Source organism: Garra rufa, chromosome 3 (assembly GCF_049309525.1).
Source record: "Garra rufa chromosome 3, GarRuf1.0, whole genome shotgun sequence".
NCBI classification, from domain to species: Eukaryota; Metazoa; Chordata; class Actinopteri; order Cypriniformes; family Cyprinidae; genus Garra; species Garra rufa.
The window spans coordinates 13,605,719-13,629,020 of NC_133363.1; the positions used below are offsets into that span (position 1 = coordinate 13,605,719).

General features: G+C 37.6%; 1 protein-coding gene across 1 annotated transcript in view; it reads left to right on the forward strand.

Annotated features, from left to right (window-relative positions):
* Positions 1-23,302, forward strand: part of piezo1 (piezo type mechanosensitive ion channel component 1 (Er blood group)) — a 110,310-nt gene that overhangs the window by 51,848 nt on the left and 35,160 nt on the right. Inside the window, exons 8-21 of the mRNA XM_073836553.1 lie at positions 6,737-6,911; positions 7,282-7,386; positions 7,914-8,004; positions 8,097-8,191; positions 10,629-10,889; positions 13,135-13,240; positions 15,467-15,648; positions 15,741-15,889; positions 17,092-17,250; positions 19,453-19,559; positions 19,674-19,837; positions 20,030-20,206; positions 21,159-21,284; positions 22,953-23,153. Of these exons, the coding sequence (XP_073692654.1) occupies positions 6,737-6,911; positions 7,282-7,386; positions 7,914-8,004; positions 8,097-8,191; positions 10,629-10,889; positions 13,135-13,240; positions 15,467-15,648; positions 15,741-15,889; positions 17,092-17,250; positions 19,453-19,559; positions 19,674-19,837; positions 20,030-20,206; positions 21,159-21,284; positions 22,953-23,153 (2,098 nt within the window). The remainder of the gene's footprint in view (positions 1-6,736; positions 6,912-7,281; positions 7,387-7,913; positions 8,005-8,096; positions 8,192-10,628; positions 10,890-13,134; positions 13,241-15,466; positions 15,649-15,740; positions 15,890-17,091; positions 17,251-19,452; positions 19,560-19,673; positions 19,838-20,029; positions 20,207-21,158; positions 21,285-22,952; positions 23,154-23,302) is intronic.

A 23,302-nucleotide genomic window follows, 5' to 3' on the forward strand; every position in this document is an offset into this window, starting at 1 on the left:
ATTATTAATCATACTTACAGGTAGAAGTTCAGAGGAGCAAGCCGGTCCAAATAAACTGGCCATTGATCCATTTTTTAAAAGCAAGCGTTTGGTGAATTCCGCATTGTAACGTTACTCCCCAAGATTGGAAAAGCAGTCATCAGTAAAATGACGCGAACACAACACAAGATTGGAATTGGACTGCTGAGGTGTTGTTGAAAAAATTAATGTTAACCACTCATTCTTTGTAGATTACTCTTTCGGAGGGGCATATAAAACAAATTTACTCTCACAGAGCAGGATACAGCGTCTTCTTGACATGATGTAATCCACGTGAAAATTGTACTGTTTGTGGGCGGGCAAGTTGTTCGCGACATAGAACGTGGGCGGACATTATGCAAATGTGTAGTTCGTGACGTGTGGCCGTAACAGAAAACGATTCGAATTACTGACGACTCGTTTAGGCGAATGTGAGCCGACTCTTTTTTTTTGATAGACAAAAACTTCATTTGTCGTGCACTGTCGGCGTCACAACTTTGCAGATAGTTTATGTTCACATACAGCTACATGACACACTACATGAAATATCATATTTGAAAAGGCATAATAGGGGCACTTTAAGTAGCACAGGTATATTTGTAGCAATTGGCAAAAAAAAATTTCTTTTATGCCAAAAACTATTAGGATATTAAGAAAAGATCATGTTCCATGAACATATTTTGTACATTTCCTACAATAAACATATCGAAACTTAGTATTTGATTAGTAATATGCATTGCTAAGAACTTCATTTGGACAACTTTAAAGGCGATTTTCTCAATATTTACATTTTTTTGCATTCCAGCTTCTTCCCCATCTTACTCTATTATGGTTTGTTCATATTTTTAAATGAACAGCCTGGCCAGTTCAGGTTCTATGTTCATTTATGTTCATGAGGCTCGTGTCAAAGCAGGGTGAGAGTCATTGCTGGATTAAAATAGAGCCTCGGGCTGGGGAGGTGAAGATGGTGTATCCTGGCAGCCTTGCATAACCCACTGAAAAGCAACACTGAGACTTAAGCCTTAGATATGTGTCTGGAGAGTGACACCCACATTTACTGGTCGTAAAACCCTGCTTGGTGAGGTTGCCAGCTCTGTGCATTTTTCCTGACACATAAATCTCTGCTGACCTCTTTGCTGTTGCAGATAACTGTCACAGCTGTCACAGTGAGATAAAACAAAATTCTGCTATACATCATTGTTCTAAACACGTCCTAAACAAATTAAGCAATGCATATTACTGATCAAAAATTCAGATCAAGTTTTTATACATTTACAGTAGGAAAATATCAAAATATCTCCATGGAACATAATCTTTACTTAATATCCTAATATCCTAATGATTAATGGCATAACATAAAATAGATCATTTTGACCCGTACAATGTATTTTTGGCTTTTGCTACAAATATACCAGTACTACTTAAGACTACTTAAGTTTTGTGGTCCAGGGTCACATATTAAAATAGAAAACAATTATTTTAAATTGTCATCATATTTCACAATATTACAGTTTTTACTGTGTTTTTAATCAAATAAATAGACATTTGCGTCTTAATCAAGACATTTGCGGCTGACTGAGCCTAGGAGGCGTGGCTAGCGAGAATACTGCTTAAATAGTTTGCTTACTTTCCATACTGCGGGAAAGTGAGTTCAGTCCTCAGACGAGAAAGAACGACGGCGCGTAAGTGTCTACTTTAATACTATTTCGCTAGGCGGTCGTTACTTAGAGTTGCTGCTAAAAGCACTTTGTCGTTTCTGTTTAATTACTTATTCCTAAGTATTAATTTTAAGCCGCTGTTCTCTTAAGCACTCTGTAGTTTCTATTTACTTATTGGTTAATATTAAATTTGAGCTGCTTCTAAAACGCACTCTGTAGTTTCTATTTACTTATTGGTTAATATTAAATTTGAGCTGCTTCTAAAACGCACTCTGTAGTTTCTATTTACTTATTGGTTAATATTAAATTTGAGCTGCTTCTAAAACGCACTCTGTAGTTTCTATTCACTTATTCGTTAATATTAAATTTGAGCTGCTTCTAAAACGCACTCTGTAGTTTCTATTTACTTATTGGTTAATATTAAATTTGAGCTGCTTCTAAAACGCACTCTGTAGTTTCTATTCACTTATTCGTTAATATTAAATTTGAGCTGCTTCTAAAACGCACTCTGTAGTTTCTATTTACTTATTGGTTAATATTAAATTTGAGCTGCTTCTAAAACGCACTCTGTAGTTTCTATTCACTTATTCGTTAATATTAAATATGAGCTGCTTCTAAAACGCACTCTGTAGTTTCTATTTACTTATTGGTTAATATTAAATTTGAGCTGCTTCTAAAACGCACTCTGTAGTTTCTATTCACTTATTCGTTAATATTAATTTTGAGCTGCTTCTCAAAGTACTCCGTTGTTCTATTTAGTTATTCGTTTGTTGTATTTACATCTATTCACTGTTAGAAAAGGAGTGTTCTTCTGTTATTTGTCCTGCGATTGTTTTTGCTTTAAATTCTAGTTTTTATTGCAATCATTAAAATTGATAACTGAGCGTACGGCCAAGGGAAGCTTTTGTTTTTGTCATATCGTTCCCTTCTGGAGCTATTACAAGTGCGAAGCTGTTGCTTTTTGAGTTTCGATTGAGCCATTTTGCGTGCGGGCGAGACATTTGCGGCTGACTGAGCCTAGGAGGCGTCCCTAGCTTTTATCATTGAAGCACTGTTTGGTTGTCTATTTAACTGCGTCAGAACAGCTGACGCTGAAGCGTCAGCGGAAGCGTTCAGCCTCCTCGCGTGAAGACCGACGAGAGTAAAGACTTGCGACTTTTCCTGCGCGACTTATCCGAGCAACGACACCGACAACGCACTTAAGTACTCCTTTCCTTTATTTCACTCTTCTTTCTGTCCTCCTCTATCATGTGTTTCCAACTCATTCCGGTGGTCTCTTCACACCGCACTAATATCACACGCACACGCCGACGCAATATATCTAACCTGCGTCCTATCGACACTTCTTCCACTGAACCTTTCTCTTTCACGGTTGGACTCTGGAACTGTCAGTCAGCTGTCAACAAAACTGACTTCATTTCAGCATTTTCTGTGCAATCTGGTTTGAGCATTCTAGGCTTGACTGAGACCTGGATTCGTCCAGAAGACTCTGCAACCCCAGCTGCTCTTTCTAATAACTTTTCCTTCTCTCACACCCCTCGTCAGACTGGAAGGGGCGGGGGGACGGGACTTCTTATTTCTAAAAACTGGAAATACTCAACCCATTCTCCTCTATGCAATTATAGTTCATTTGAATCTCATACAATCACTGTAACATCTCCTATCGAACTCCACATTGTGGTAATCTACCGCCCTCCTACTCAACTTGGCATCTTCTTAGAAGAGCTGGATGGGCTGCTGTCCTCGTTTCCAGAGGATGGCAGCCCACTTCTAGTCTTTGGGGACCTCAACATTCACCTTGACAAACCCTATGCTGCTGACTTCAATTCACTTCTAGCTTCATTTGATCTACAACGTGTTATCACTACATGCACTCATAAATCTGGCAACCAACTTGATCTCATTTACATGCGAAATTGTATTTCAGACAACATTGTGGTCAAACCCCTACACATCTCTGACCACTTCTTCATTACATTTGACCTACATCTTGCTACTTGTGCACTCCCAACCCCTCTACCTGTTACTTTTAGAAGAAACCTACGCTCTCTCTCACACTCCCATCTTTCTTCTTTAGTATCCTCCTCCCTTCCCTCTCCTACTCACTTCTCATCCCTGGACACTAATGCAGCAACTGACACCTTATGCTCCACTCTTACCTCCTGTCTAGATGTTATATGCCCTCTCTCCTCCAGGCCAGCACGATCTGCTCCGACAACCCCTTGGTTATCCGATGTTCTTCGTGAGCATCGTTCCAAACTTAGGGCAGCTGAGAGAAAATGGCACAAATCTAAGGATCCATCCGACCTCAGTAAGTATCGGTCTATGCTCTCATCTTTCGCTACCCAAGCACATACAGCCAAATCTTCATACTTCCACAACAGGATCAACAATTCCCCGGACGCACGCAACCTTTTCAAAACATTTAATACACTGCTTTGTCCCCCTCCACCACCTCCCACAACTTCTATAACAGCTGATGATTTCGCCACATTTTTTACAGACAAAACTACATCGATCAATAATAAGTTCTCAGCTCCACACATACAGGAACTAAAATTGACCACAATCACGGCTGGAACCCCCCACTTCTCCTTCTGTCCTTGCTCGGAGGCAGAAGTAACCAAACTTTTCCTCTCCAGCCATCCGACGACATGTCCTTTAGATCCTATCCCCTCACACCTTCTCCAAGCAATCTCCCCTACAATCCTACCGGCGCTCACACACATCATCAACACATCTCTTCTCACAGGCACTTTTCCTACTACATTTAAGCAGGCCCGGGTAACCCCACTGCTCAAAAAACCTACACTTAACTCTTCACTCATAGACAACTACAGACCTGTCTCCCTCCTTCCATTCATAGCAAAAACACTGGAAAGGGCTGTTTTCAACCAGCTATCCTTATTCCTCTCACAGAACAATCTACTGGACTCTAACCAATCAGGGTTCAGAAGCGGCCATTCAACTGAGACTGCGCTACTGTCTGTCACTGAAGCCTTGCGGACGGCAAAAGCTGAGTCCAAATCATCGGTACTCATCTTGCTGGACCTATCTGCAGCTTTTGACACTGTGAATCACCAGATCCTCCTGTCCACCCTCTCAATGCTGGGTATTACAGGGACTTCACTTCGCTGGTTCAAATCCTACCTCTCTGGTAGGTCTTTCAGAGTGGCCTGGGGAGGCGAGGTATCCAAAACTCATCAACTGGTCACTGGGGTTCCTCAGGGTTCAGTTCTTAGACCTCTCCTCTTCTCCATATACACTACATCTCTGGGCCCCATCATACAGGCACATGGCTTCTCCTACCATTGCTATGCTGATGACACACAGCTCTATCTTTCTTTCAAACCAGACGATCCATCGGTAGCTGCACGGATCTCAGGTTGCCTGGCGGATATCTCTGCATGGATGAAGGAACACCATCTACAGCTCAATCTAACAAAGACGGAACTCCTTATCTTTCCTGCCACTCCATCTCTACAGCATGACTTCTCCATCCAGTTAGGTTCATCAACAATTACCCCATCAACTTCAGCCAGAAATCTGGGTGTTATCTTTGACAACCAACTGACTTTCAAAGATCACATTGCTAAGACCGCTAGATCTTGCAGGTTTGCATTGTACAACATCAGAAAGATCAGGCCCTTCCTAACAGAGCATGCTACACAACTCCTCGTCCAGGCCCTGGTCATTTCCAGGCTGGACTACTGCAATGCTCTTTTAGCTGGTCTTCCAGCATGTACAATCAAGCCTCTACAAATGATTCAGAATGCAGCAGCACGACTGGTCTTCAACGAGCCCAAAAAGGCCCATGTCACACCTCTCTTCATATCCCTGCACTGGCTACCGGTTACAGCACGCATCAAATTCAAGACACTGATGCTGGCATATAGGACAGCCACCGGATCATCACCTGCCTACCTCCATTCACTACTACACATCTACACTCCTTCCAGAAGACTGAGATCCTCTAGTGAAAGACGCCTCATTGTACCACCACAGAGAGGTATTAAATCACTGTCCAGAACATTCTCGTTCAATGTCCCTGCCTGGTGGAATGATCTTCCCACCCCTATCCGGAATGCAGACTCCTTAACAGCTTTCAAACGACTGCTGAAAACCCATCTTTTTCGACACTGACTCAATAAAAAAAAAAAAAAAAAAAAAAAAAAAATCCTCCCTTCTAGCCTGTTTTTCCTCTCTTTCTTGATCTTCTCCTTCTAGCCTGCACTCTTCTAACAACGCCTGATATATGGTATTTTTGAACACTTCCTATGTTGATCTGCCTCCTTAGGATGAATCACTCGTTGTATTCCCAATTGTAAGTCGCTTTGGATAAAAGCGTCGGCTAAATGAATAAATGTAAATGTAAATGTAAATGTAAATACAGCTTTGGTGAGCAAAATCTAAAAATGATCAAAATATTGAGAAAATCGCATTTCTAATGATGTAGTGATATCCTAATATCCTAATGATTTTCTGTATAGAATAAAAGAAAAAAAGATATTTTTGACCCATGCAATGTATTTTTGGCTTTTGCTACAAATATACCCGTGCTACTTAAGACTGGTTTTGTGATCCAGGGTCACACATTAAAATATAAAACAATTATTTTAAATTCTAATCATATTTCATAATATCAGAGTTTTTACTGTATTTTTAAATTAAATGTATGCAGCATTGGTGAGCAGTGTTTGACCTATAAATGTACAGTATATACGAAGACAGTTCACTCATTAGAGAAAGCTGTTTTAACATTATAAAAACAGTATTTATGAGACAGTTCATGTTAGATTCTGTTGCTCATTTAAAATGTGTTATTTAAATGTGAGAGTAGTTGAGATTTAGGTATGTTACCATTCAAGTAGATAAGAGCTGGTTTTGCATGCCTGAAATAGCTGTCCGGAGGCATTGTGAATATGGCCACCAAATTAACGAACTTTCCTTGAAAGGGAATTGGGCCATATGTAGCGACCAGAATATCACATGGTTGCGTGTTTTCCACTTCAAAAAACGGAGTATTAAAAGTTTTAATGTGTTTTCTTTTTTCCCTCCAGACTATTCGGCCTGAAGGATATAATAAGGCCTGGAAACTGTTCTTCTTTTGACGTCACCCTCAACGCGCAGCATGACTGGCCAGTGTACGTCAATCCTGGAATTCTTCTCCTCCTGTACATCTCTGTGACTATTGTGCTTAAAATCAACAGTTACGGTCTTGGCCACACAGAAGAGGTGCTTTCACACACTCATTTGTTTAATTAAAGGGATCATTTGCCCAAAAATATCACAATTCCTTACCTAAAGATTAACGTGTGTGTGTGTGACTGAGCAAAAGTATTCATTCATTCAACCAGTGGATGTCAAGCTTAAAAAAATACTTTATATTCTAATATATTTAAGCTCCTTACAACTTGGCTTTTTTGGCTGGACTATCCTTTTGAAAGCTGCTTAAACAAAATGTAACATACAGTAATCTCAGTTAACCACACATTACATCTATGCCACTGAATAATATTTGACTCATTGTTTGTGTACAATAATGGAGTTTGGATTAGTTGGTGATTCATATATTAACTGATGTACTGTTTTTCTGTTTGTGGAGACCGATGAGGGTGGAGCAGTTAAAGCAACACAGGGCGAGGCTGGAGAGGAAGTGGAGCTCAAGCCATGGGAGGCAAGGAGACATAGTAATGAAGATGACACTACGGTAAAACTTGAATCACTGTGGTTCTTGACAAACTCTGCCTGTGATTCTTCCTGCCTACATTACTTGTACATTACTTCAGATAAAAAATAATCTGTTGATTACAGTGTTACTGTGTTAAAATGAAAATGAAAATTCTGTCTTTACCTCTGTGAAACATAATAGAAGATATTTTGAATAATGCTGGCAAACAAACCGTTTTGGTTCCATACAATGCATTGTTTATCCATGCAATGCAAAACAATGGCAACCAAAACTCTTTGGTTACCACTATTATTCAAAATATCTTCTATTATGATTCATTGAGGAAAAACAGTCATACACGTTGGAACTGTGCCATGGGTGGACTGTCACTTTAAGAAAAGGGAATGTTCGCTCCTGCTCAATAATCTCACGTAACCACCTTTTAACCTCATATGATGTGGAATGAATGTTTGATTAATTGAAGGAATAAAACTCAGATTAATTACTTCTCAAAATAAATGTCAGCCCTTGTGTAAAACTGTTGTTTTTTGGTTTGTCTGGTTTAGCAAACCCTTCTCACCACGGGTGAGTCACCTCTGTCTGAATCACAAATTTCTAAAGAACCTGTGACCAATGGTTCAAGCCAACATGACATAGGTAGGGCAATGTGCATTTACTTTTACAGAATATACCAGTTCACCTTTAAGTCTATATGTATGTTTCTAAGCTTGTTATGTTTGTTTGTGCAGGGCCCAGTGGAGAGGCTACAGCCGATAATCCTCTTCGTCTGGTGGGGCATATGATCTTGCAACAAAGTTACATTTGTGCCCTCATAGCCATGATGGTAAAGCAAATGATCTCCTCTATCTATAAATGTAAAGCTTTGTGCTGATTCATTATCTGAACAATACACCTGAATAATGACACAGAGAAAAGAAAAAAAGTGCAGCAATTATCACCTACGAACAAAAACCAATAGGATTTTTCTATTGTTTTTTTTTTTGATACTGCACAAAATTAGCTCTGTGACCAATTAGTTTGATTGCACGTTTTGTTCAGCATAATCTTCTATTTAAAAATGAACTAGTGCTATCAATCGATTTAAAAAAAAAAAAAAATTAATCACATTTTTTTTCTGAAATTAATCATGATTAATTGTGATTAATCCCACCTAACATTAAAGTATTTATATATACTTTTATATTGCAATAATTTCAAATTCAATCTTCAAATTAATGTACAAACAAGATAAAGACAGTATATTTATAATATAAAGGGCTCTATACCCCCCCTCCCCAAATATTACAATATAATTGAGAGCTATTAATTTTAACATTTATTAGACTTTAAAAAATTTAAACTTTAAACTTTAGACTTTAAACTTCTACTTTAAGAAAACTTAAAAGAATCTTCACATAAACTCATTATAATATATGTCATATTTAGCTATGTGTGCCCTTCAGCAAGTAGGAAATATACAGGAATTGCTAATTAAACACTAAATTCTAAATGAAATATAGATGAATCCACTTAATCAACTCAATCAACTTCCGACAACTTTTTCTTATTTGCCATGTTGACATTTGTGACCCTGGATCACAAAAGCAGTCTTAAGAAGCATGGATATATTTGTAGCAATAGCCAAAAATTGTATGGGTCAAAATTATTGTTTTTTCTTTTATGCCAAAAATCATTATGATATTAAGTAAAGATCGTGTTCCATGAAAATATTCTGTAAATTTGCTACCATAAATATATCACAACTTAATTTTTGATTAGCAATATGCATTGCTAAGAACTTCATTTGGACAACTTTAAAGGCGATTTTCTCAGTATTTTGATTTTTTTGGCACACTCAGATTTAAAATTTCAAATAGTTTAAAATAGTTAATCAATGGAAAGCTAATTTATTCGGCTTTTGGATGGTGGTGTATAAATCTCAATTTGAAAAATTGACCCTTTTGTGCTCCAGGGTTGCATTTAATGTCCCTGACAACCTCTGCAGTCCCATTTAACCACATATTAGTTAGTTAGACACTTTTTTTTTTTGAGACAAGTATAAAATCACAAAAAGATATTGGTAATGTATTTTATATTTGGAATAAAACATGAAAATATTTTAAGCTTGTTTTAACCTGAGACTTTATTTTGTGCATTTAAACAAAAACCCATTCAATCAATCCATTGACTTTAAAACAATCTGAAGTGATAAAATGCTTACTGATTTCTGGGGTTAGGTCTACAAAATATGCCATCCCTGCAGCACTCTATAGTGGTAGTATTATTTGTACCCATTTTACCTAACCAAATAGACACTGGGCAGTCAAGCCCCATGTGGAGTTCCTCTATTATATTAATTTCCATTCCTTTCTATATCAAAACAACAGTGATGTGAATAACTTTTTTCAGTAACGAGAAAAAAACAAACAAATTACTGTTCCCCACTGTTACAACGTTGTTACCGTTACTGACAATAAAATGTGGCATTACTATAATTTCCACTTCTTCTTAGGAAACTTCTGTCTTATTCCTCTCAGCGCATCTTCTTTCAGAAACGAAAAGTAGCCAAGTAGGCATGATTCAGAGATTCAAGTTTAGACTGGTAAAATTGGAGCTTGTGTTGGCATCATACAGATTACATTATCAGACAATATTTGTTTTCAACGTGACTCCATTTAAAAGTAGACATTTCAAGCTTTCTATACATAAATTTCTCAAATATGCAAGGCACGTATTCACAGAGGTTTAGGTTGTTTTAGTTACGTATCTGTGAATGACAGAGATGACAGAGAGCACAGCCTGTTATTTTCTTTATTGTACAAAAGCACATTGTTTTGTTTTTATTATGATTGTACACTAATAAAAGTAGACCCTTTGCAGTTTCAAAATGACACAGTGTTCTTTTCGCGGTCATCAAGAAAAAACCTCATAAATTATATCCGCAGTTTAAAGTGACCCCAATAATATGATACTTAGCCCCTGAAAGGTGTCTCTTTTATATTGTCCCACAGCAACATTAAAATAGTGTGGATTAGTGTACAGTGTTTTATTCATTTACCATATTTAATAATGGGGGCATCCAAGTTATTTGACATATTTGAACATTTTTCCTTGGTAATTAGAAATTTTTATAATAATGTAACACAGTTTCTATCTCAGTATTTGTGAGAAGTAACTAGTAACTATACCTAATTACTTTTTAACGTAACATGCCCAACACTGCAAAACAATCTTCAAGAATGTTTTTGATGACTGTGTATTTGTATTCTTGCCCCCTACAGGTGTGGAGTATAACATACCATAGTTGGCTGACGTTTGTGCTGCTGCTGTGGTCGTGTTTAATCTGGATGCTGCGGGCACGTCAACGCTGTGCCACTCTTTGCTCTCCCTTCATCCTGCTGTATGGCTTGGCTCTTTGCTGCCTGCAGTATGTGTGGGCCATGGACCTAGAAACGGAACTTCCCCAGCACATTGGCACCATGAGCCTGCACCAGCTGGGTTTGGACCGAGCACAATACCCCTGTTTGCGGTTGGGAGCCATGGTGAGGACAGTGAATCTGTAGCAAATGTATTTTTTGTATGACTGCCATTATCGTGTAATATGTCTAGTTGGTATTTAAGAATAATTCGATATTTAAATAGAAAACATTCTTGGTTTAATAGACGTTGGCTCAATCAAGCACTTACAGCATGTTGATTACTATGAATATTATTTTGACTTGGTCTTCCAAGTGAGGAACTTATATGTAAAAAAAAGAAAGTTTGCACTGGTTCAATATTATAGCCACAAGACATAAACAATACAAGTTGTATACAGTTTTGCAATACCATGTCAATGGCAACATTATATCTACAACTCTGGCTGAAGAAAGAAATGAATGACACAAGCCAGACTCAAACTCACATCTACCATATTAATGCCATTTAAGACATTTAAGAACATAATATTCATTTCAGATTCATTCAAAATTCAGGAAATTAAATCATTAATCACTGCTTGTTAATCATTATTATTAAAGAAGGGTTACAGTGAGGCACTTGTAGTGAAAGTGAATGGGCCCAATATGTAAAATTGTATAAAATTATGTCTGGTTCAGTAGTATAGCCAGAAGTCATAAACAATATATGTTTAAAAAAAGATTAGTCTTTTCTTGTAAAGTTGTTGGCATATGTAATTTTGCAATACTGTTTCATGGCATGTTGATGCCTAAAACCCTAAAATGACTGTAAAACTGAAGAAAAAACTCAAATAATCAAACTTTTAACAGATTAATTACTGTGATTTCATAAAATAATAAGCTTCACATTTCTCCATTTAAAGGGAAAAATCTTTCATTAAAGCAACACTAAGTAACTTTTCCCTCAACGCTCCCTCTACAGGTTGGAAGCGGAATTGTCAACACTAAAGAGTTGTTTTTACCTTAAAATAATGTTTCCGAACTCGTGTCAGTGGTTCATCAACTCATAACAGGGTGAAACGGCACTTTTCGTATTCGCTTTGCGACCCTCTATCGGCCATAACAGCACTATGTAAGTTTGGGTCGTCGGGTCGTGGTTTTGTGAGACTACAAATGCGATTTGCTTTACGGCAGGCTTCACAAAAGGTTTTCATACTTTTATAAAGTCATACAACATACTCTACCTTGTCACTGGACATCGTTATTTCCAAAGCCGCTCCTGGATAGCCTCCAAACAAATAACGTGCATGTGACGCGACGGTAGGCTAAATTATTTACGACAGCGGTAATGGACAATTCCGCTTCCAACCTGTAGAGGGAGCGTTGAGGGAAAATTTACTTAGTGTTGCTTTAATTACTCATCCTCATGTCTTTCCAAGCCTATAAGACGTTCGTTCATCTTTGCAACACAAATTAAGATATTTTTGATGAAATCTAAGAGCTTTCTGTCCCTGCATAGACAGCAAGGGCACTGCCACGGTCAAGGCCCAGAAAGGTAGTAAAAACATTGTTAAAATAGTCCATGTGACATCAGAGGTTCAACCATCATTTTATAAAGCTGTGAGAACACTTTTTGTTTGCAAAGAAAACAAAAATAACTCTATTCAACAATTCTTCTCCTCCGTATGGGTGACGCAGAGAAGAAGAATTGTTGACTGTTATTGTTATTTTTGCTTTCTTTCATCAAAAATGTCTTAATTTGAACAAAGTTCTTATGGGTTTGGAGTAATTAATGACAGAATTTTAATTTCTGGGTGAACTATCCTTTTAAATCCTCTCAAAATTGGGCCCATTTATTTCCATTGTAAGTGCCTCACACTTTTTTTCTGTTTTCATTTAAGAAAACAAGGAAGTGTTTGAAATCAACATTGCGCCACAAATGCTGTCAAGCTTGACTTGTATTGAACTTGAACTTGAGTGTTTTCTTGGAAGCACAAGCAGTACATATTTTCAAAATCTTCCTACTCAAACACACCTGATTCAACTCATTAGCTTGTTAGTGTCAACTTTAAGACCTGAAATGGATGTGCCAGAAAAGGTAGAAAGTGAATTGTTGGTGTGCCTCCAGAAACAGAGTTGGGAAAAACTCCTTCCAGTTTTTATACAAAATTCAGATTCTGAATAGCTTTATGTTTTGGGATGCAGATGGCAACAGTAAACCTAGAAGATTCTGAGAAATGTAGATAGGAAAACATGTACTTGCTTGCAGCTTCTTTACACAATCCAACCACACGTGCACCACATGATCAGTCATAATTCTTATGATGTTACATATTACACTGTGATGAAAGTGTAAATACTGCTTCACACTTTTTCTCTTTATTGTCAGCTGCTGTTCACGCTGACATTTTGGCTTTTGCTGAGACAGTCGGTAAAGGATCTGTTCAGCAGGAAGAAGAGAATGACTGCTGCGTTGCAGGAGGTCACCACTGGAGGTGAGCAAGAACACCAGGATCTCAAGGGACACCCTGCCATGTGTCTTGAACAAGAGTGCTAACTACAAAGTTATTTAAGAACAAGATTTATTTCTGATTCATTTGGAGTTCAGAAAATTAAACCATTAATTATTGGCTAGCAATCTATTATTTAAGCATTCATAATTCCCTTTGCTCCACCTCATCTATTTTTCCCATCTCCAACTCACACCTTTAAAAATGGACTAGTTAAAGGGCTAGTTTACACCTGTATGACACATACAGTCATGTGAAAAAGTTAGGACACTCATTGAATTCCACAGTTTTCTGTATCAGGACATCATAAAAAAACTGGTCCTTGGCTGGTCTTAAAATTTGGAAAATAAAACCTCTGTTGGGCCGTGGCATTATTTATTGAACAAAAATAAAGCTAAAATGGAAAAGCCATGTGTGACAAGTTAGGGCACTCTTACTGTTAACATTGGAATTAAGAGGGTAAATAACAGTCAAGCACTGCTAATCAAATACCTTTGATTAACTGATCATCAGCAAGTCTGAGCGTCTCTATAAAAGCATAAGTTTTGGTAGTTTGCTGGTCTAGAGCCTTCAGGTGTGTGTTAACACAATGACAAGGAGTTAAGACATCAGCAATCATCTTAGAGAGGCAATTGTTGCTGCCATCAATCTGAGAAGAGTAATTCGGCCATTTCCAAACAATTTGAAGTTTATTCACAAGTGGAAGACATTTAAAACAGAGACCTATCCTTCCAGGAGTGGACGTCCCAGAAAATTCACCCCAAGATCAGACCGTGTAATGCTCAGAGAAATGGCAAACAACCCAAGAACTACACCTCAGACTCTACAGACCTCAGTTAACATGTTAAAGGATAAAGTTCATGACAATACCATTAGAAAAATATGGGACAAAAATGGCAAAAATGGCATGTTTACAAGGCTTGGCAAAAGAAAGCCTCTTCTATATATATATATATATAATATATATATATATATATATATATATATATATATATATATATATATACAGTCATGTACAGCCATGTTTTTTATATATATATATATATATATATATATATATATATATATATATATATATATATATAAAAAACATGGCTGCACAGTTTAGGTCTGCAAAGTTGCATCTGAACAAATCAAGTCTTCTAGAATAATGTCCTTTGAACAGATGAGTGGAGATTTGGCCATAATGTACAGCGCCAAGTTTGGTGAAAACCTAAAGAAGACAAGCATGCTGGTGGAGGGCTGATAATTTTGGGCTTGTTTTGTAGCCACAGGACCTGGCCACCTCACAGTCATTGAGTCGGCCATGAACTCCTCTGTATATCAAAGTATTCTAAAATCAAATGTGAGGGCATTTGTCCGACAGCTAAAGTTGGGCCAAAATTGGGTCATGCAACAGGACAATGATCTTAAGCACACCAGCAAATCTAAAACAGAATGGCTGAAAAGAAAAGAATCAAGGTGTTGCAATAGCCCAGTCAAAGTCCAGAGCTCATCCTGACTCAAATGCTGTGGTGAGAGCTGTGCATAAGCAAATGCCCACAAACCGTAATAAACTGGAGCAACGTTGAAAAGAAGAGTGGTCCAGAATTCCTCCAGAACAATGTGAGAGACTGATAAAGTCACACAGAAAATGAATGCTTCAAGTTATTGCTGCTAAAAGTGGATCTACAGGCAATTGACTCATAGGGTGTCCTAACTTGTCACACATGGCCTTTTCCCTTTTGGCTGTTTTTTTTTTTTTAATAAATAATGACACTGTGTGATATGTCATGTGATGATGTTTATCTGAGGATTTATTTTCCAAATTTTAAGACCTGCCGAGGACCAGATAATTTTTATTATGTCTTACAGAAAACCATGGAATTCAATAGGGTGTCCTAACTTTTTCACATGACTGTAAATCTCTATAGATATCAGAGAGAAATTTTGTAGATTAAGCTGCTGTTTTCCACGGAAAATAAACAAGAAACAAAAGACTGAGACAGCTGAACTGTTATGGCAAAAAGTGCCATAACTACTATAAAATTAGGCCACATGATCCGTTATGTTCAAAGTCATATGAGGAACTAAAAGTACTTTTTAAAAGCCTAAGGAAATGAACAACCCATATATTTCTGCAGTGTATTTAATTCCTAGTGGTTGAACTCTTATTGTTTTTCATTTTTTTCACCACAGATGAAATTAGAGAGTTCTTTTTTTGTCTTTCAGAGAGCACAGGTCGAAATGAGTCGATTCTGAAGGTGTTGGGTGGGCTGGTGATGAGCCTGTATGCTAAGTACTGGATCTACGTGTGTGGGGGCATGTTCATCATGGTCAGCTTTGCAGGAAAGCTTGTAGCCTACAAGATCGTCTACATGCTGCTATTTCTGCTCTGCCTGTGCCTGTATCAGGTACACTTTTACCAGCCCACATACAGTATGAGATGTAATGTTCCCCACTAAATTTAGTCATAAAACTGAGTGAAAAATATCTCTGTCCTTAGGTGTACTATTCTCTCTGGAGGAGGTTGCTAAAGGTCTTCTGGTGGATGGTGGTGGCCTACACCATGGTGGTGCTTATTGCTATCTACACCTTTCAGTTTGAGGACTTCCCAGGCTATTGGGGAAACTTCACTGGATTCAAGGAAGAGCAGTATGTCCCCTGGTTTACCATTTACTGTTTGCAAGTGTTTCAGATGAAGTATGAAAGGAAGGACCTTCATGTCATTCCAAACCCATGTTCACTTATGTCTTTGTGGAACACAAGAGGGGCTTATCTGAATATTCCTGCTGCTTTTTTAAAGGGGTCATGAACTGCCTTTTTTATTATTTTGTACTGTTCTCTGAGGTCCACTTAGAATGTCATCAGGATTTTTACATTTAAAAAATTTAGAAGTAATATCTATATAAATAGCTATTTTCTGTCCTGACCCTCCTTGTCTAAATGTAATGTTTAAATAGGCATGACGGATTGTAGACTCGGAAGTAAATGCCCACTGATATGATTGGCTAACAGTGGTGTATGTTTGACAGCCTACATCCTTTACAGATGGACGCATAAATACTCAGTACTAACGGTAACAGACAAAGCAATAGTGACCACATAATAAAAACAGTTACTCAAAAACAGTGGCACGACATTACTGTCGGATCCAATATAGTTGGGCACAGCATCATCTTTTAGTTTCAGTATTTCTGAAAATCCCGTGTCGAACTGTGCCTTGTTTGTAAACAAATCTGGGGTAGAATGATGTGAACAAAGGACCAAGTTCTTACTGATGCAGTCTGCAACTTCAAAAAAAAGTTCATGCACTCTTTCCTAATGTTGGGATCAGAAGGAAGGCAATGCAAGGACTGTGTTTTTCCACAGCTTGGCTCTGCACAGCGTCTTGTTTTTTTTCTGAGCCATCTAAATTGTTTGGTTTCTGTGTAGACCTGCGTTTGCCTCTATCATTATTTACACTACATGCTTGAATCAGTGGGCAGGGCTAAACAGGCAGTGATGTAGAAAAACTGGCATTGGTGGTGGTTTAGCTACACTATTAACTCATAGTGTGTCACATTCTGAAACCTGCAATTTTGGCAGATTGTCCGCAATATAAGCTGTTTTTAGACTATTTTGGTTTCTCTGTTCATGCCCCCTTTAAACACAATAAAAATAAATGTGTGTGCGACCTTTAAGCTTCAAATAAGGGGGAAAAGCTTCTGTAATCAGTAAAAAATTCTATATAACTTCTTTTGTGTTTTATGAAAGTTAATTTGGGTTTGGAATTTTATATAGGTAGTAAGTGATGTTGGAATTTTTATTTTTAGGTACATTTCTTGTGATAACTGCATGTGGTTCTTCATCTTTAGGTTGGCTGACATTGGACTGGAGACTTTTAAACTATCTGAGCTCTTCACCAGTATTCTGATCCCAGGTTTCTTCCTGTTGGCCTGTATTCTTCAACTTCACTACTTCCATAGGCCCTTCATGAGGATCACAGATCTGGAGAATGTCACTCCCATCCACAGGCATGGAACACACACACACACACACACACACACACACACACACACACACACACACACACACACACACACACACACACACACACATATATAGTTCTGCCATTGAAACTCTAGATGGCACAGGCTGATGGGTTGCTAACGTAACTGATGCTATCACAGAGTTATACGACTTGGCACAAGCTGATTGGTTCATGTTGCATACGCAACCAATGAGCTTGCATCTATTTAAATGGCTGGTAGCATTCACTTGGGCATTTCGCAGCTCGTTTTCATAGTTCCTCTAAACCCTCCACCTTCCCCAGCTCCACCTGTATAGATCTGCTATGGGTTATTTTATGCTATTTGTGCAGCAGCAGTATGTCTTAAATACTCACAGCACCCTATCGCCATTCATTTTGCCATTAATTGTAATAATCCAGTGAAATTTTTTTTTGCACAAGGAGCCAGTGCTCCACACAGAGATCTGATCTCATCATCATCATCATCATCATCCAGTCTGTCTGAAATGACATGAAGAAACCGAACAAATTGAGACAGACTAAACCCAGAAGAACTGAGGCAACGTCTCCAAGATGCTTTTAAGAAACCTACCTGCAAAGCAACAATACTGTTAAAATGTGCACTTGCACATAGTTTTTCAGGTAGCTTTGCAGGTAGATCTCTAGAAGCATCTCGGAGACGTTGCCACAGTTCACACTGGCTTTTGTCAGGCTTCTTGTGCAAACACAAATCTCAGTGGATTATTACAATAATAATCGCATTATTATAAGTGTTGCATTATTGTTAGTGATGCATTATTTTTCCTTGTATTTTTTATTACACATGGAAAAATAAAATAGTGGAACAAGACCCTAGAAACATTTCTGAAAATAATATCTTGGTATTTTGAAGTCATTTTAAGGTTTAAGCCTTAAAACATTTGGTTTAGGGTTAGTTGCATGTACAGGGATTATGCATAATAGACCAATTTGGAGTAGACATCACAGTTACGTCACTTGCAGCTGCGTGCACATTGTGGTGGCAGACAAACACTGGTAACAAGTGGAGGGAAAAGGATAAAATCCATGGAATAAAATTGTTATTATTGTTGTGCCTTTGGATGTCAGAATCAGAATGCAAATCATTTTTATAGAATAATGTTGTCAAAGACGCCATTTGAAGTTAAACGCAGACGTTTAAACGGACAGACTAATGGATGAAACCTGCTATGATTACTTTACTTTTGAACCATAAATTTGATTTAAACAATAGGTCTACATATTATTCACATATGCAGTTCATATGGGACATATTGTATTAGCCCTACAGTTACAGCATGAAATACTATTTAAACCTATTATATTTTACATAACATTTACCTATTTTATCTCACAATTCTGATTTGTTTTCTCACAAATGCAAGTTTATATCTCCTATTTCTGGCATTATATCGATTTAGCTCAACAATAGCGAGATTGTCATTTCTGAGGGAAAAAAGCCAAAAGTGTGGGTTATAAACTCATCATTCTGAGCCAAGGAGATAAGTGATAAAATCTCGGAATTGCAAGAATAAAGTTAGAATTTTGAAATATAAACTCAAAATTAGATTTTTATACTTTTATTCCATGGCTTTAATAGACTCCTACTTGAAAACTGTAATTTTCTGCCACCAGATAGGCTCCGCACAAAAAAAAAAAAAAAAAAAAAAAAAACATCACTGTTTGCAAACACTGAATTGCTCTATAGACTAATAATACTATAGTAAGTGTACATGTGATGAGTAACAAGTACACTTTAAAATTAAGTGTTACCCAGCTCTATTAGTAACTGTAGAACTTTCAAAGATTTATTTTGATATAAAAATGTGTGGCTTTTGCATTTTTTGTTTTTAAATCAGATGCATTCCCAGGGTATTTTTTGTTTCTCCGTTTACCCTGCTGAAAAAAAAAAAAAGCTAAAACCAGCCTAGGCTGGTTGGCTAGTTTTTGCTGGTCAGCAGGCTGGTTTTAGAGGGGTTTTGGCCACTTTCCCAGCCTGGTCAGGCTGGGAGACCAGCTAAAACCAGCTAAGACCAGCCAACCAGCCTAGGCTGGTTTTAGCAGTTTTTTTCAGCAGGGTAATCACATTGCTTTCTGTGAGAAATATTTGAGACATTTAAGATATATGACTTTTCTATTGAATTGGATTGGATTATCACTGACAGTGCTGTTGTTGACTTCCCCACAGGAAGAAGGGTATAGAGAATCCAGATTTGGTTCGATCCACAGAGGAAGTAAGATTTGAGGAGGAAGAACTCATTACAGAGCAGAGTGATGATCCATCAGAGGTTGACGGTGAGAGTAATAAATGCTGCTTCTGTGCTGGTGTAGCTCAGTGAAAGGAATATTGACCCATATGGTTGCCAACGTACATCCTAATTTTAGTGTGCATTCTTACTCTGTTTTCAGAAGCGATACCCAGCAAGTGGGGACTGGTGATGGACAGACTAATGGTTCTGTCTAGGAAGTTTTCTGACACCCTGACCCATGTTCAGAGTTTCATTTGGAGAGTATTGGAGCTGCACATCGTCAAAATTGTGGCTTTTTTTGTCGTCTGGGTGGCACTATTGGAGGTCAGAACACGTTCATATTTAGGCCATTTCATTATGTCGGTCTCATAACCTGCAGTTATTTATGTAGTTTGTCTACACGCCAGAGAAACAACCATCTGCTTCTGCCTATCTTGTTATGAGGTGATAATATGTCAGTGTTTCACACTTCACTTCCCTTGCATTTACTTTCTTGTTTTCCCCCTTCATTCATAGCCATCTGCAATGAACTTGGTCCTGGTGGTGCTGTGGAGTTTTGCCATGCCTTACGGCCGTTTTAGAGCAATGGCCTCCTGTCTCTCCACCATCTGGGTTTGTGTTATTATCGTCTGCAAGATGCTGTACCAGCTTACTGTTGTCAACCCTGCCGAGTACTCCAACAACTGCACTTGGGTGAGCCAGGACACCTAAACATGCATGCTTGTAAACACTTTTAACATTACACGTTGTTAGTTAAAAAAGTATCACTGTTACTATTACGTTGTATGATTTGAACAAATCCTGAAGTATGTTACTTCATATTTTTTGCTATAAATGCTATAATAAAGATGAAAGCTCTAGGTTTTTTTTTAAAGAAATTAGCAGATGTGTGTATATATGTATGCATGTGTATAAATGTGTATGTTTGTGTGTGTGTGTGTGTGTGTGTGTGTGTGTGTGTGTGTGTGTGTGTGTGTGTGTATAGATATATACATGTATATATGCGCCATATGGGACTACTTTTTTTGCCAAACAGGACTACTCAGAATAGCATATTATTATGACTTTTACATGAGAAAGCACCAGCTACTCACTTCCTCCCACATGTGTACCAAGATTAATAACAGCAACACTGTCTCGCTCAGGATTTGTGTGATACTTACGTTTCGGCACCCTGCTGGTCTCATAAACTTAGCACTAATTAAACAAATACCCTCAAGCGTGGATGAAGCTGATGTGTTTAGTCTTGCGTTTTATAGATGTTTGGGAAAAAAGTGAATTGTTTTCCTCAGGTGATTTACAAACACTACGACTATTCCTCAGGTTGACTGTTTAAAAGGCTTGTGTTTATCGCCATATAAATGGCCAAACTTTCCTCTTCAGAATAATTAGTCGATTCTGCTGACAGGACTTTGCCTCGCAGCCTAAAACATGTCTAGCGGACTTGAAATGTTCCTTGTGTTTCTCGCCAGTTTGTTTCTTTCCATTCAGTAATTGTGAAGTGTCCTAAACAGATTCAACATGATGTAGTAACAAGATATTATGTTGGTACATTTTACTTTTAGTGATGACAGAAAAATAACTTCATGCTGGAAACTTGCTGGTTTAGGCCACATTGTTTACTTCTTTTCTCTCTGTATTGCAGCCAATGGTCAATGAATCCAGCCTAGAACCGGATGAAATTATGAACTCCACCCTGTATAAAGCACCTGTGGACCCAGCCAGCTGGTTTGGTGTCAGGAAAGATGCTACTGTCCTCGGTTACACCAAGGTGAAATTCAGATTTACCATTCATACTTACCATATTTGCCCTGGAAATATCTCCACATATGGCTTTTTTATGGCTTTTAACATGACTATATTGCCTGGTTTCACAAACAAGTCTTAGCCTAAGCCAGGATTAGGGCATAGTTTAATTAAAGGGGTCATCGGATGCCCATTTTCCACAAGTTCATATGATTCTTTAGGGTCTTAATGAAAAGTCTATAATATACTTTGGCTAAAATTCTCAGTAGTGTCTCTGCCTGGGACGTGATGTTTACTTTAGCCACATTTAGCCGCATTTAGCGGCGAAACTTGCCAACAAGCACATTATTAAGAAAAGCCATTTTCAAAGATGCATAAAAAAACCTTATGAAGCTGCATCAGGAACGATTTGCACGAATATAGACACATATGTAGATGGAAATCATTTAAAAAAATGAAAGTAACTTTAAACCTCTGCGTCTTCGGTGGCTCAGATGTCAGGAGTAAATGACTACTGCTATGTTCATTATTGCATCCAAAAACTTAATTTTTGAATTTTTAAATTTAAATTTTTTAAAAGACATTCTTTTTCTTCACAAAATTGAGAACATAATTTTTTTTTTTTTTTTTGATTTTCAAGATAATAACTGGACATCACTTGCTAAATTTACGTGCAAGGTCATGAGGTCAAATGACAACAATGTTGTACACTAGTGTTAATTTTGTTATGGAAAACTATGACGACTAAATGAGACGTCAATAAGGTCAATAAACGATAACTATGACTATATCGACATGCAATTTCATTGACGACAAAAGACAAGACTACAATGTATTTGCCAAAAAAAAAACTTTTCCAAAATCTCTATTTTCATCAAAAAAGGAGACAAAATATTATTGCGGACTGCTGTACACACCTCTACTATGCGAGCTTTTGTGCGCGGTTGCCAGATATCAAGTGTTCAAACCCCCAAATCAGAGCTTATCTGTTACAAGGATACATTTTCTGCCCAGTGCTTTGCTTATTTTTTGCAATCTGGCAACCATGTGCACAAGCTCGCTCTTTATTTCGGAGGCGCCGACGTTGATGATCTGAAAACACTGACAAACAAGCTGTGTTTTATGTTCTGTCATGAGATCTCGACTATATTGTTTGCAATTGTGGTTGCTAAAAATAAATAAAACTTAGTCAACCGTTGTTGTTTTAAGAGAAACATGAGCTTTTTCAATTTGGAATTATTGGAATTACAATTAGGAATTTCACTGTTATAATATTTTTCGTTTGTTTTAGCAGTTTTCATAATGTAGACAGAGAGAGTGCATAATAAGTCTTTATTATTAATTTATATAGTAAATAGCCTATAATAAATTAGTACATTTGATGAAATGCAAAAAAAACAAAATTTCTCAAATGACAGCAATCATTAGAATACTAAAACTAGACAAAAATACTTTACATTTTATTTGACTAAAACTAGACTAAAATGCTGACTAAAACTTAACTACAATAAAATAGAATAAGGTTGACTAAATATGCTAATAAACTAACAAGAATATTTATCATGAGACTAAGACTAAAATTGAAAATAGCTGACAAAATGAACATTCTTGTACACTACAGTTTAAGTAAACAGAACTTTGTGTACTTTGTAGTATTCCATACTAAATCTGTCTCTGTGTTCTGTTCCATTAGGATCATCTGCTGGTCCTGATGCTGCTGGTGTTTGAGGCAACAGTGTACCGGCACCAGATTCATCACTACAGACAGCTGCAGCGCTCACCTCCCCTAATTCCAGTCATCTTTCCCCAGGCCACCCGTGACACGCTGGACAAGGGTCTCCTCCCCTGCATCAAATACCTGCTCAACTTCAGCTTCTACAAATTTGGCCTTGAAGTATGACATCCACCCAAACCAAAAACATCATAAACACTATGCTATTTCAATCAAAATCATTTGAAATCAACCTAAAGAAGCTTGGTGCATTACATTAATGAGAAATGTAGCGCAAACATTGAATCTAATGATAACTTGTGCATGACTTC